The 15,458-nt window shown below is 35.0% G+C and overlaps 1 protein-coding gene across 11 annotated transcripts in view; it reads right to left on the bottom strand.

The window, feature by feature from the left end:
* Positions 1–1,107: 1,107 nt before the first annotated feature.
* LOC129273464 (poly(U)-binding-splicing factor PUF60-like) overlaps positions 1,108–15,458 on the bottom strand; it is a 28,315-nt gene continuing 13,964 nt past the window's right edge. For 3 of the 11 annotated variants that reach the window (XM_054910493.2, XM_054910494.2, XM_054910502.2), the window contains 8 exons: positions 15,058–15,185; positions 14,543–14,611; positions 12,881–12,983; positions 12,192–12,296; positions 10,722–10,905; positions 9,484–9,758; positions 8,414–8,603; positions 1,108–4,659 (listed from right to left, as the gene is read on the bottom strand). In XM_054910493.2, coding sequence (XP_054766468.2) covers positions 4,550–4,659; positions 8,414–8,603; positions 9,484–9,758; positions 10,722–10,905; positions 12,192–12,296; positions 12,881–12,983; positions 14,543–14,611; positions 15,058–15,185 — 1,164 coding nt within the window. In that variant the 3' untranslated portion in view covers positions 1,108–4,549. The remainder of the gene's footprint in view (positions 4,660–8,413; positions 8,604–9,483; positions 9,759–10,721; positions 10,906–12,191; positions 12,297–12,880; positions 12,984–14,542; positions 14,612–15,057; positions 15,186–15,458) is intronic. The other 8 variants (XM_054910499.2, XM_064107151.1, XM_064107154.1 and 5 more) reach the window with 4 other exon arrangements.

Genomic DNA, 15,458 nt, shown 5'->3' with positions numbered 1-15,458 from the left:
ATAACGCGAACTAGTTTATTCAAAGGCATACAAGAAACCTAGAACCCAATTCCAACTGCTGCCCTTGAAGAGATCTTCTATGTCTTATCTGGAGTGCAAAATAGTCAAGCATGTTAAACTAAATATAATTAGCCAATCTGGATGTGAAGACATACTGTAATTGTTATTTTGGCAAGTGGAAAATGGACAAAATTGTATGGAGATGGCAGGTTGTATACAAAAAGTGAGACCAGGGCCTCATAGCATTAAAGTTACTATTAATTCATAGTAATTCGGTTGTCCAATAGTAACTACCATGGTAATAATACATCCAATCAAAATCAAGTTCTCCACGGAAGTTACTATTGGATGCAAAAAGTTACAATAAAAGTAAATTTTATGAAACCAGGCCCTGATCGAGTTTGACCATTTATTACCTTATTACAGGACAAGACCACCCCAACTAAAAGTTGATTCGAATAAAAAGAGAAAAATCCAACAAGCATAACAATGGATATTTCATCAAAATCGGATGTAAAATAAGAAAGTTTTGATATTTAGAAGTTTCACTTAATTTCACAAAACAGTTATATTCACATCCTCGTTGGTATGCAAATGAGGAGACTGATGACATCACTCACTCACTATTTCTTTTGTATTTTATTATATGAAATATGAAAAAAATATTCCCATTTTCTCCCTCCTGTTGTGTGAAACGATTAATTCCTCCCTGAACATGTGCAATTAGCATTGTTTAATAATGTATGGTTCAACCAAGTTGGTCCTGATTGTAAAATCTTTAAAAAATGAAATATTGTATAATTCAAACAATAAAAAAAAAACAAAAAAAAAACAAATAGTGAGTGAGGGACATCGACTGTCTCATTTGCATATCACTATTTTGTGAAAAATATGCGAAACTTTAAAATGTCATAATTTCTTATTTCACATCCGATTTTGATGAAATTTTCAGCGTAACGCTTGTTTGATTATTCTCTATTTATTCAAATCAACATTTTTCTGGGGTGGACTTGACCTTTAACATAATATATAGACAGAGCAAGATTGCACCAAATAAGTTGAACAGAAAATTGGAAATAAAAACAAATGAATGCATGACACCATACATAAAATATGTACACAATTCTTTATTTACAATGAGTTTGGTAGCTGGCAGAACAACAGCTAATAAGGCTGACATAAATAATTACAGCACTTTGAAAGCACATACATAATAATATAGATCATGAACACTTACACATTAACACTTGCATTCAACAGTATACTTTATTTGGCCCTAGCTTCAGTTGTACTTTATACTTATCAAATTTAATGGGGTCCCTTACAAAAAGCTCAATTGCATTGCAATATTCTGCTTTAAAATAAATAATCAGAGCAAGAGGGGTATTTCTGAGGTGGGAGACACTGTTACCAAAGGTTGATAATAAACTTCTTAAATTAGGGATAATAATGATGCTATTCCACTTTCATATAGCGCTATATAATAAGACGTCTCAAGGTTTTTACAGATACATTATCCCCGCCATTGAATCCTGCCTTGCCAGCAAACTTTTTACACACTTTCTCCACTCCATGGGCAGCATTTTCACAAGAGTTTCCAATCTTAATTGCTAGGCATACCAGATAGGCTTTTGCATCCTCTTGGAAACCATTTAACACCTGGGTGGAGGCAAAGTGTGGGAGGATGCATGATGGCTTAAGTTAAGGAGGTGAAATTCAATCAGTGTTTTGAGTTTTCTAGTAGCTTGTGACCTTTGACTTGGGTTCAGCTGGCTTCAGACTACATCTGGTATACAGTTAAAATTTTGTGTAATGAAAAAAAAAATCATCTAATTTCTTTGTCAATCTGACAGATTCCTTAAGGAGAATCAGATTAGGTGTTTAAGTTCACAATCCCATTTTCCGAAGTCTTTATGCTTTACGAGAAAGTGATCATGTAAGCTGATAATCTTCGTCTAGTCTGCAGGAACAGACCATGATTGAAACGTTTGATCAACAAGTGGGTCTTCACAAAAGACTAGCTAAGATACAACTTGCTCTTCCCGAGCAAGTTGGACCTTCTGTACACAAGTCACTGTAGGCTGAGAATTCAGACCACTTTCCTTGAGTGAAGGGTTTGCACAGCAGACTACCCTCCATCTAGCAGCAAGCAACAGCTTAAGATTGAACACTATTTACGGTGTACATTTATGCAATACATCTCTCAATGGACATACTGTATGGTCATCTTCAATACAAAGGGTAAGAAAAACATCTTGGGTTCTGATATATCTGGCAACTCTTCCTAAAAAAAGAGACCCTAAGCAGCATGACAATAATATAGTGACTTGAAAGTCTGTAGAAATCACCCATAATGCACGTGCATCAAATGCAGAGCATGTATTCCATTGAGAACCAAAAAATGTATTTAAAAAATATTTAAAAAAAGAATATCAACCAATTAAAATGTCATGTATTTAAATTTTGACTAGGTATGTTGATCATCATGCCACAAAATGAAATCAGATCTATGAAAATGAAAAATAATAATAAAACCAGTGTAGTAATTACTTACATTCATCTCTGCCCGTTTAACAAACATGAAATCAATAACATTTGCTAAATCTCTAGCAAATTCACTCTCTACATGTATCATTCACTAACAGGTAAAATCATTTTTAAATGCTGCAGTGAAATATCACATAATAGATTAAACCTCTAAAAACTGAATTTAGCAGTTTTAGTGAATTAGTCCCAGAACATACAAATTATGCCTAAGAAGATTTGATTTCCCACTTGGTGCACTAGTGCCCTTTGGTAAGGAATTTATCCTCATTACCAGTTTCCTCAGAGAGGACCTTAAGCCTTCAGTCCTCTGGTTGCTTTCTTACAAGCATTCACACAATAGCAACCAGGTAAAAATAAAATCACCACCAAGAAACAGAATAGCAGGATTCAACGATGGAATTAATTGATACAACAGACTAAATGGGATAAAAACCCATCCATGAATATACTTTTCTTGATACATACTCACTGAAATGGAACAAGTCATAATATTGATTGTGCATTCATTACATTGATATAAAAGTGTGACAAATACAAAGAATAGAATAAACAAACTTCATTGCATGATATTTCATTGTACATATGAAAGGGTAGATTAGAGACATAATCTCGACTTTCTTACTGGAATACACTTGAGAGAAGATCAGTCACAGATATCATTTTCCAAACATCACAATGCTTTGTGGTTCTCTCCTCAAATTGGCAAAACACCAATATTTACTTTCCATTCATATTCTATCAGCAGTCAATATATCTAAAATAAAACTGTTATAATAAATATATTGCATAATGCAGTACAATCTGCCAACTTTAGTGGAAGATTTATTTATGCATCTGAATAAGTTGGGTGCCAATTTGAGGATGTGAAAGTTTGTTTGCATTGGATAACTTAAGTTTGTTTTATTGAATGCAAGCCATGTATTTCATTATACTTATTTCATAATTGAATTACCAAAACACATATAATTTCTTATACTAAGGATTCAAATCAATATGAACAGATTTTCAACTAAGTGTAATGCGAGGTTTGAGCAAAAGAGTATTGAGAGTTACCACTTCTGAATATGCTACTAAATCTCATGCTTCAGTTAGACCAATGAAACCAACTCTAGACCAATCAAAGCAAATATGTTATTTTGAATGGTATTTGATCAGTCTGAGTAACGTCAGTTTCGTTGGTTTGATTGTGGCATAATAGGCTTCTGGGAAGTGTTTCAATAACCTAAATGGCTTTATGAATGAATTAAATATGGATTGCTGAATGGTATGGCCAAAAAATTTCCTCCTCATTCGAAGCCAACTACATTTCCAGATATCTAACTTGAACTGAGAAAAAAAATGCCCTTTGAATGAAATATAATTATTTATGATAAGATTGTTACTCTGAATCTGCATACTTTAATTTTAGCTGAAGTGATTATAAAATGATTGACCACACCCATTTGGCTTGTCATATTTCAAACCAATTGTAAAGTCATGCATACGTTTCCAACACATTCGTCCGACATACCCCTGGACCTAACAGCCTAAAGTCTGTTTGCATAAGCCTCTGGTCCTCTACTGACTTTCTTTGAATTTAAAGAACCAAAAAACTTCTTACCACAGGTTTAGGTGCTCATGGATTAAAGAAAAGGACGTTCAGGATCTTACATAAAACAGTTATCAAGGTGGACAAGACTGATGAATCAGCAAAAGATGGAAAGAACACAATTGGTGATATCAATTTTGGTGTTGACATTAGTGCTGGCTGGTGTTTAAGTCGAGAGTACACATTTGGCCACCTAAGATACCCCCATCACCAAATGCAGATTTACACCAATCATCAACACTATTGACACTATCAATGGCTCAAAAGTTCAGATCTTGCACTACCTTTAATTCAAATGCCGAGGCTGGCATAAAAATTGACCAAACACCTATACCATCTGTCAACACTGAACTTGAAATCACCATGTGAATTGGAGATATAGAAGAATGAACAGGTTGGAAGAAGAGAAAAGGATCAACCCGATAAGTCACTTGAATCAAATTTGTCTTGGTCGTAGATCTCTGCCCGGACCATCCTGCCACCAAACCATCTACTGTTGAGAGCATCAGCTGCTTGCTCGGCTTCTGTTGAGCAAAGAATGAAATATAAAAATGAAATTTAGAACAGGTTATGTTATGCATTATTTTTACGCCTTAATTGATCAATAATTTTTAAGTTACTCATAAAATCATGAATTTTAGTATGATTTGCCATTAATGTATTTGGTTGTGTTCCAAAAAGGCTGAACATCATTTATGCACAAATGGCTATATGAAGAACTGGGGCATGTTGCATAACAAATTAGCCATGAAAAAACTCTGGCAAAAAAATTGTTATTGATAATAACACATTGAAAAACTCTCCCAAAAAAAATGCAAGAGTTTCTATTTCATGCAATAGGCCCCTGATGTATGTATGAAGTGCCATATTGACAGCCCCAAGTCTGCTTTTGATAAAAGCAGAAGAATTAGATAAATATCATACATGTAGTTTTGACACAATTAATCAATGAATTAAAAATGAACTTTAGATAATCAAAATATACTAAAAATCAAGGAGTATGTTTAGAGTAGTGAGTCTGTGTGACACAGGTATGAGATATGTTCAAAATGCAATCAAATTTTGGTAAAATGATATCCTTGTTGCAAGGTCAATTCTGTACAATTAAACCAAAAAAGGAAATGAATTCGGAAAAACATTTTTTTTAACATGTTGCAACCAAATCATCTTTTGAGGTGAGCCATTCTTCTGTAACCAGCAAACTCCACAGAGCTATCTCAATAACACAAACTTGGCTCGGCCATTCTCTGTTATGGTACAAGGGTCACATGTTTTCCGCATCGATTTGCTTATCTTGTTCAAACATGGCTAGGAAGTTTAGTCATGGTCATTGGGTGACAACGAAGGACACAGTGGAAATGATAGCACAGGGGGATCTGACGCAATGTTTACAAACAAACTGAAATCTACATCCATCATCAATGGAAATGTACATGAAGAAATTGGATTGTGCATTTTGAAAGTGACCTTGAGCTGAAAGGAAAAAGAACTAGGCTGGGTTACAACATCTCATCGATGATATCTGATGATGTAGGAAGTTCAACAGAGCTTATTCAAATATTGACTAAAATGACCAAATTCTTGAGATGAAAAGTGAACTAGTAAAGCTAATCAGTCACTGCAGACTGGTCAGTGAATAATTATTTTTAATTAAGTAGGACAGTTCAAATGAACTGATAGCAATATATTCTATACAGCCATACTTTTTTTCAATATCTACGATATAAATGATCCCATGCACAAATCATGATTTAGATTCTTGCTATTGAACGGAAGATGTGTGTTGTCAAACAGAATACATCATGAGATAAGCTCCACCTGTTGCATTAGTTGGGCATGTCCTCAGCACGCCCCTCCTGTCCCCTTCCCATCTGGGTATACTCATTCCACCACGTGTAGATTACAGCCTTTTTTTAGATGTTAACTTATCTACCACTACCATTGGTAAACATTGACAAATCAAGAGATAATAATACGCACCTCAAACAAGTCAATGTTTGTATTGGGAGTTTTTATTGCTTCAGGCTAAAGGGCAGACATAATAACTAACTGATGATGTTCATTCATAACTTTATATTTTCCTGCATATAGTAAGATAGATATCTGTGTTTCTATTTTGATGTGAGAATTCACAAAGGTTTGTGATTGGCCTTTGAACTGCACAACTAAATACATCTGCTTACTTATTTAGGATATTTATTTATTTTATTAAGAGGAGTTAACAAGCACTACATTGCTTGCAATATCGTTTGAACATATTTTTCCTCCATCAGTTTTATATAGAATGAAAGAAATTGCCCTTGAGAAATTATAAAAATAACTATCAACTAAATTTGACTGCAAATCGTTTTGATGAAAAATGAAGCTTGTCCATCAAGCTAATTCTGTCACTTTGGAATTGTGATAGATGTGTTAATGTAATATATATCATGCCTTGGAGATATTTTCTCTTCACTGAAACATTACAGAAAAATAAATAAGTTTTTGGTTCCTTGTTGTTTCTTCAATCTGGTCACTAACAAACTAAGTTTACCTTGATTTAATTCTTCACACAGCAGATTTAATTTGAATACATTTCAAAATCTCTTTAAAGCACTTCACTGGTAGCTTTGATACACCTTGGATAATAATTCTCCCTCTCAAAATGAGACGATCCCCAACAATGTCATTTAAAGGTCAAGTCCACCCCAGAAAAATGTTGATTTGAATAAATGGAGAAAAATAAAACTAGCACAACACTGAAAATTTCATCAAAATCGGATATAAAATAAGAAAGTTATGACATTTTAAAGTTTCGCTTATTTTTCACAAAACAGTGATATGCACAACTAGGTGAGTCAGTCGATGATGTCCATCACTCACTATTTCTTTTGTTTTTTATTGTTTGAATTATACAATATTTCATTTTTTACAAACCAACTTGACTGAACCATATAGTATTAAACAATGCTAATTCCACATGTTCAGGGAGGAGTTAATCGTTGTTTCACTTGGCAATGAAGAGAAAATTAGATTATTTCATATTTCATATAATAAAATACAAAAGAAATAATGAGTGGATGACGTCATCAGTCTCCTCATTTGCATACTGACCAGGATGTGCATATAACTGTTTTGTGATATTAAGCGAAACTTTCAAATGTCATAACTTTCTTATTTTACATCCGATTTTGATGAAATTTTCAGTATTATGTTTGTTGGATTTTTCTCTTTTTATTCAAATCAACTTTTTGTTGGAGTGGACTTGTCCTTTAAGAAGTCCCTTAAAATTTGTTTGTTCTAGGCAACTGCCTTCATTTCCTACGTCATTCTGATTTTTTGTTTCTATAAATAAGTTAACTGAAATTGTGAGCGCTTTGGGCCATGTGAGAAAAGCATTTTAGAAATATTGAGCATTATTATTATCATTAAATGTAGAGCACTTAGAGTGCCATGTCTAAAAGACAAGAGAGTTATAAAAATCATCTATTACTATTATTATTCACAGTTTTTTTGTGTGTATTAAATAGGGATGATTATTTCTTTGCTTGTTCATTAGAGATTAAAATTTATGTAAACATGCTTTCTAATAGCATTTCAAAAGGTAACAGCACACTGCTCAGACACAAAGCCCTTTTCATATCAAAGATACACTCATAAGGTGTCCTAAGTAGTAGCTAGGTCATCATCGCTGTGCAAAATCAATAAACTTTCAAAGTGTTGTTGTTCAGTCATAATTATCAATTTCATTCTAAAATGGCCAGGGGGTTTAATCAACCAACTTATTTTCCAACAACATTCCTATGTTGGAAATTTTTCTGACCAAGCTATTCACAGACTTTTAACTTAAGTTTTGCACATCTTTTGAGAAGAAATTTACGTCACCGAGGTATGTTATTCAGAAATTACAGAATATTTTGTAAGTGCATGTTAGATCCATAATTGCTTCAAAATCAAAATGAGATTTTTTTGGGTACAAATTCAAAGCAAATTACTTTTTTTCCCTCCTTATTTATAAAGATATGACGATTTTCACTTTCATTGGCTGAAATTAATTGAGATTTTTATGCTAAATTGTTTATCCCGATGTAGCTGAGCACCTAAAAATGTGTTCCATGCATAAAGCCTAAAGTAATTTACAAACAGCTTTACGAAACATCACCCTAGTACTTGCAAAAGAAAGTTTAATACAAATATTGTAAATTTGTAAGAATAATTGACAATCGATTGCACATTGGTTATCATGACATACCTTACTTCCAGAATAAACCCAATGAGAATAATTTAATTTTTTCTTACCTGCTGGATCTCCAAATTCCACAAAGATTTTGACGATGACCTCCGCATCTTCCTCTTCTCCCTGTCTCTCTTGGTAGATGACCACTCTGTTGACCGTTCCAAACTTGCCGCATTCTTCCGTCACCTCTCCTTCCAGGTCATCATCAAGGTCCTCTACGCCCACCATGTTGCGCAACACCATAACACATGACTGGAATGTGAACAATATCAGTAACTTCATTATTGTCTATTGTAGAAACCGGTATTCAAGTGTATAGGCTCTGTTTTCAAAATCTAAACTCATTCTGCATATTCAAAAGTTTTATATTCAATATGTTATAATTATTCCCATCATCAGCAAATGCAATATGCAGGGAGAAATGTTTTCACAATGTTGAACTCGAAGTGAAAATACAACCAAAGAGAAAATGTTGACAGTTGCAATAAGATGGAATTTTGTTGTTAATCTATGAGTCAAGTAAGTGTTCATAAAAATAATACATGTTTGAATGAAAAAAAGCATGATTTTAGTGTTTAACATACTTAGTTTAGTATTTGATTAAGTTTTGTATGCAGATTGCTCAGTTACAAAGCTATTTTCATATCAAAGATACACTCATAGGTGTCCTAAGTAAAGCTAAGTCATCATAGCAATTAACTGCATTATTATAACTTCAAACGACCCCTACATCGTACATGTAATACTTGGCTTGGTCCATTCGAAAAAACTGACTAAACAGAGGAAAACATTTCATGAAAGTCAGAAGTAGAATCCACTTGGTCAACTAGCAATTTAATCTATTGTTTTTCCAACCATCACTTTGTCTAAATGTCATTAAGTCTATGCAAAGATAGTCTTATTTCCAATTTGTATCCTTTTGGTTGGTGTTCGAACTGGATAATAGGCAAAATAGCATTGCGTACCTGGAAATAAAAAAAGTGGTAAATGGACTACACACCAAATTAGACCAAATAGTTAGTAGATAAACTGGTTATAGACAAGTAGGAATAGACAAATGAGACAACAAAAAAAGTAGGGAAAGTGGGTGTAGACCAAGTAGCAATTTACTGCTTATATCACTCAAACTTACATCTGATTTTCTGAGTAGTTTCTGCATGACCATGTGCCTTGCGTTGCTGCCTGATATCGTCATGTTCTCCTGCTCGCTGATGGTCTGCGGAAGCTCTGCATCTTTCGTCTCCACCACTTCCTCCTTGGGTAGTTCCGTTGTGATACCGGCCGTTGCTGCGGCTACCATGGTAGGGGCCATCAAGCCAGCAGTCATCCCGGGGGCCGTCGTTAGGACACCAGGAGCTGCTGTGGAGATAGGGATCGTAGCAATCTGGGGTCTGACGGGTGTCACTCCTGCGAGGAGGCATGTCGATTTGATTTGCATCAATTAACTACCAAAGTCACATCACATGGATATAGTGCATTTGAAATGCATTATAAAGGAACATGATGCATAAGAGTAGTCTAGTTCTTATTGTTGCTTACATTTCTCCATCATTTTATCTCAATAATCAATTCAATTTTGTTAAAAAAACATACTATAATAGGCTTTATTTATGGTTCCAAGGAACTTATTTATTCATTTCTATCTTTCGACAGAATGGCCTCTTTGTTGTACATCAGAAAATATCTTATTGAGAGACCTTAGCATTTAAAGAATTAAAATATTACAGATGAAAATGAGTAATTGTACATAAAATTCAATCCAAGTCCACAGAGTGAAACAATAGTTTCAATTTCCTTATTTTACAACTGTGGCAAATAATGGGTAGAAGCAGATTGCTCAGACACAAAGCTATTTTCATATCAAAGATACACTCATAGGTGTCCTAAGTAAAGCTAAGTCATCATAGCAAAAGTGCTGAAATTACATTCAATTCAATTATTGTACAATAATTTGTTTACTATTCAACCAGCCCACCCACCCACCTATCTCTCTCTCTATCTCTCTATCTATCTTCGTCAGTATGCATCTGGTTTTTACAATTTGCATTAATGGCCAAATAATTCCATTCCAGGGGCCTCACAGAAAATGCCAATGTTACAAAACCCATAGCAGTGTTCCATAGGATATTTTATTTTTATTTTATTTTTTTTTGCAGAAGAAAACATTTACCTTTCCTCCAAGGCTCCAAGAAACATAATAAGCAAATGAATTTTGAAGAAACCATAATATTTTTGACAAAAAGTGGAAAAACTACTGTAAAAAAAAAAGAATTTCAAATTTCTACCCACTCCTAAATAAACTACATTTGAACTATGACGAATCACAAGACATGCATTATGCATGAAAGAATCAAAAGATTTAAATCTCACCTGTGATAACTCCAGCAGCTGAACTTGCCATGACGGCATGGGGCATACCCAGAATGCCAACCTGAGGCGTTGCCAGAAGTCCGGGAGCAGCGGTCAAGGCGGTAGGGTTGATGAGGCTGGTCGGGGCTCCACTCACCATGCTGAGAGCTGCAGCTGCAGCTGGTGCTGTCACAGCATCAAGGGCCTGGTGTGAATATCAAGAAAGAGAGAAAGTGAGGGGAGGGCAAGCAATTTAGATTTGTACTGTACTTCATAGAGCAAAGAAAATACATTTCTTAAGGAATGTAGTTGCAGCAAACACGGATTTTAGGGGAAAGTCTGTAAAATCACGGTCAATTGTCATCACAACATGGTACATCTAGATCAGCGGCCCATTTCATAAAAGCTTGTTATAATAACAAATTTTCAATAACAGTTTAAAGCTACTGAAATCCATCACTTTGATTGGCTAATAGTAAACCTGATATAGAAATGGTGCATTTGTTATTATAACAAGACTTTACAAATTGAACCAAGGTGGGTGTTTCGTAAAGTTTTTTTAAGTTACGAGCAACTTTACAAAAGACTGGTGATCCTTTCTTGGGGTAATGTGGTAAGTGATACACATCGGTTTTCCACTAGCAATGATTTAGTTCATAAGAAAGGGTCACCAGTCATTTATAAAGTTGCTTGTAACTTATGAACAGCTTTATAAAACACTCATAAATGCAACTCTGTGAAATCATGAAATCTTAGCTGAAAAGTGACCATACTGAAGACCACCACTACTGGAATATGCACATTGCTCAGACACAAAGCCCTTTTCATATCAAAGATACACTCATAAGGTGTCCTAAGTAGTAGCTAAGTCATCACAGCAGTGCACAATGTCTTTCTAATAACTCTACTCCTTCAAGTGCTAATCCTGGTATAGAATTATCTTACAGAATTGGGTCCCAGGTACCCTATATTAAAGTAAATGAAGGTTGCCTAGACTTTACTTGGGATTTAATATGTAGCTTACACCACTGCTATCAGTTCTAAATTCCTCTGTAATTTTTTTTTGGTATGTTTTTATGCAATGATTTTGCTATGTAGAATCATACATTCTTGGTAAGATTTTCTATGCAATCAAATTCAAAATAATTTATTTCTTCAACTTCAAAGACTATCATAGATCAAAGGCCTTGGCTTCCAATGCAATGTTAGCAAAAGTAGCAAGAATTTGAACATTCTTAATGAGTCAAGTATGCATTCTTGTGCAGAGGCACGATAAAATTTTAGTGCTTTCAAACTGATGACATTATCTAGCTTATTGATTCTGTTGACTGAGAATCTAACTCAAAGGTTGAGATATATGATTGCCCTAATACATTACATGTAAACATCAAAGGTAAAAGTCCCTCTAAAGAGGCAAGAAATTCAGAGACTGTTTAGCAGGTTTGAACATTCAGATTGTTGCTTACGTCACTTCCATTGAATCGACATTACCTGTATCTTAGCTGTAGCAGCGGCGGCAGCAACAGCAGCAGCGGGTGGAAGACCAGTGCCAGTAAGAACAGCAGGAATCGCAGTCATTGTTGAAGGGGTAATCGCCTGTTGGCAGAGAGGATAAAGAGATGGTTGAAAGTCTCTTTACCCTTTCATCACAACATACAAAATTTTCAAGATGATTTGTTTTCCCCTTCAAATCGGAGGAAATGTATGTTTCTTGTATACTGGTACAATTGTTCTTGAAATAAACTAAACATCTCTGGAAAAACATACACTAACAAAGAGTTTAGAAAAATGGATGTGCAATTTTGATATCAAGAGGGGGGAATTTTCGCGCTGATCTTGTCCAGCGTACTGGGCACACGATATAGGTTAACTTCGGCAATGGAAGTCTGGTGAAGCCCGAGTTTATATCGGCGCAGATCATTTAATCATCAATTTCATCATCATAGATACATCTGTAGTGCTAAATGAAAGCTCTTCATTATAAGGCCTATTTTGGCTTGCTACTGGGCAATGTCCACCAAGCAAAAGTGACATAATGATTTTACCATTTTACCATATGTTTATCATAATCTACAATAGATTCCATCCTGTATAATTAACAACACCTATAACAATGGAAATATCAGATGGGGACAGATTCCCCATGAAACCTCACATTTCGGACTTCACAAAGCACTTACTCTTCCAACTCTAAGAAACTGGCCTCCGAGATCAAAGAGGTTCATCGATGAAATGGCATCCGAAGCTGACTGCATGTTCTCGTATTCAATCAACCCATGACCCCTATAAAAAGAAAGGGAAATGTAACAATGGCATTTCATATTAAAACAAAAATTGAAACTAGAATATAGAGAATTGAATTTTTAGGTATGCACATTTCTGAAAGCAATGGAAAAAAAAGTGGAGCGCCTGTGGCAGTCTCACCTGCATCATGCGATTCAATATAGCAGCAGTGCTGACTTTGAATACTATAAAATAATTATTCACAAAAAACACCATTCATATAATGATACAATAATACGTTCATTGACAATAAATGACATTTGACCTTGATCATGCGACCTTAGACTTGTCAGTGATACTTGATTACCCCTATATCCACATTTTATAAACTATTTCTATGTTATGACAGCAATCTAATAATTACCTCCCAAATGGCCAGTTTATTGACCTTTGACATTAGTCATGTGACCTGAAACTCGCACAGGATGTTCAGTGATACTTGATTACTCTTATGTCCAAGTTTCATGAATCAGATCCATAAACTTTCAAAGTTATGATGGTAATTCAACAAATACCCCCAACTTGGCCAAAGTTTAATGACGTTAGTCATGTGACCTGAAACTCGAACAGGATGTTCAGTGATACTCTATTACTCTTATGTCCAAGTTTTATGAATCAGATCCATAAACTATCACAGTTATGATGGTAATTCAACAGATACCCCCAACATGGTCAAAGTTCATTGACCTTTGACCTTGGGTCATGTGACCTGAAATTCGCACAGGATGTTCAGTGATACTTGATTAATCTTATATCCAATTTTTATGAATTAGACCAAAAAACATTCAAAGTTATGATGGTAATTCAAAGAATACCCCCAACTTGGCCAAAGTTCATTGACCCTAAATGACCTTTGACCTTGGTCATGTGACTTGAAACTCAGGCAGGATGTTCAGTAATGTCCAAGTTTCATAAACTAGGTCCATATGTTTTTAAAGTAATGATGACATTTCAAAAACTTAACCTTAGGTTAAGATTTTGATGTTGATTCCCCCAACATGGTCTAAGTTCATTGACCCTAAATGACCTTTGAACTTGGTCATGTGACATGAAACTCGGGCAAGATGTTTAGTATTACTTGATTAACCTTGTGGCCAAGTTTCATGAACTAGGTCCATATACTTTCTAAGTTATGCTGTCATTTCAAAACTGAACCTTCGGTTAAGATCTGGTGTTGACGCCGCCGTCAGAAAAGCGGCGCCTATAGTCTCACCTGCGAAAACTACAGGCTTATTCATAATTATACAGTTCATACTAAGCAGTAAAAAAAGGTGATATGTACACAAAACAAGCAAGTATTCCTGGCTTGAATTCAAGTGAGTACCATCAGCATCATCTTCATCATTATCAAGACCATCATCATCACCACCACCACCACCACCACCCCTATCACAATCACCACGACCATGGCACCACTACCATCATTATCATCATCATCATCATCACCACCATCATCATCATGACAATCGGCACCATAATCTAGTCATCGGTCCTGTACATTTTCCATCAAATAAATTTCTATTCATGACAAAACAATAAAAGGTAAGAATGGGGCTTACTTGTGTTTTCCTCCAATAGAGTCTGATGGTAGACTACAGGTTACAATTTTACCAAAGGCTTCAAATACACTGCACAAGAAAAAGGGAAAATATTGTATTATTACAATAGAGCATTGTGACACAGTGGATTATTTGATAGACTTTGAAACAGTGGGTCATTGGTTGAAATCCCAGCCATGCCGCATTTTCCTTCAGCAAGAAATTGATGCACATTGTACTGCACTCAACCCAGATGAGCTAAATGGTTAACAGCTTCTTCAAATCTGGTGTTTGTCTGAAATTCATCTTGACTTCATTTTTTTCATTGTAATAAAAATTACTGTATTAAAAAACAAGCCAATATTTGCATTACCTTCTTTTTTCTTCCAAACACATTTAGCTTACCGCAGTCATAAGTTTTTATTTTATGATTCATGCATTATGTAAATGTTCAGCAATAACTAACCTAGTGGAAATTTGGGCGATTAAAGAAACATCGAATTAGCCAAATAAAGTGACAAGGTGTAGCAACAAACCTTTTGATATCATCAGCTGAGAGATCTGAATGAATTGATGTGATAAATATCCTAGGCTGATTCTTAGCTTCTTCCATAATTTGGTCTACTACTGGCTGTGCCTGGGGCATATTGCTTGGTCGACCAACCTGCGAAACACAAAACAGACAGGAGAAACTATTACAGGGTCTAGGATGCAGTAGGGGATCTCAGAATCCGGTTTCATAAACAATATATGCTTAATAAAGGACTCTTAGGATATTTAATTCCATACACCATTAACTTTGTGCTATACACGTGACTATCACTGTCAATCATGTCAATGTTACCACCAAGTTTTATGCAACTTACACCCCTTACCCCACTGTTCCTGGTCATGACACAATCAAACAAGAGTTATACCTTGAAAATATACATTTGAA

This window comes from Lytechinus pictus, chromosome 12, assembly GCF_037042905.1.
Source record: "Lytechinus pictus isolate F3 Inbred chromosome 12, Lp3.0, whole genome shotgun sequence".
Lineage (NCBI taxonomy): Eukaryota > Metazoa > Echinodermata > Echinoidea > Temnopleuroida > Toxopneustidae > Lytechinus > Lytechinus pictus.
Note: the sequence above shows the minus strand (reverse complement) of the source record. Positions and strands in the feature narration are given on the sequence as shown.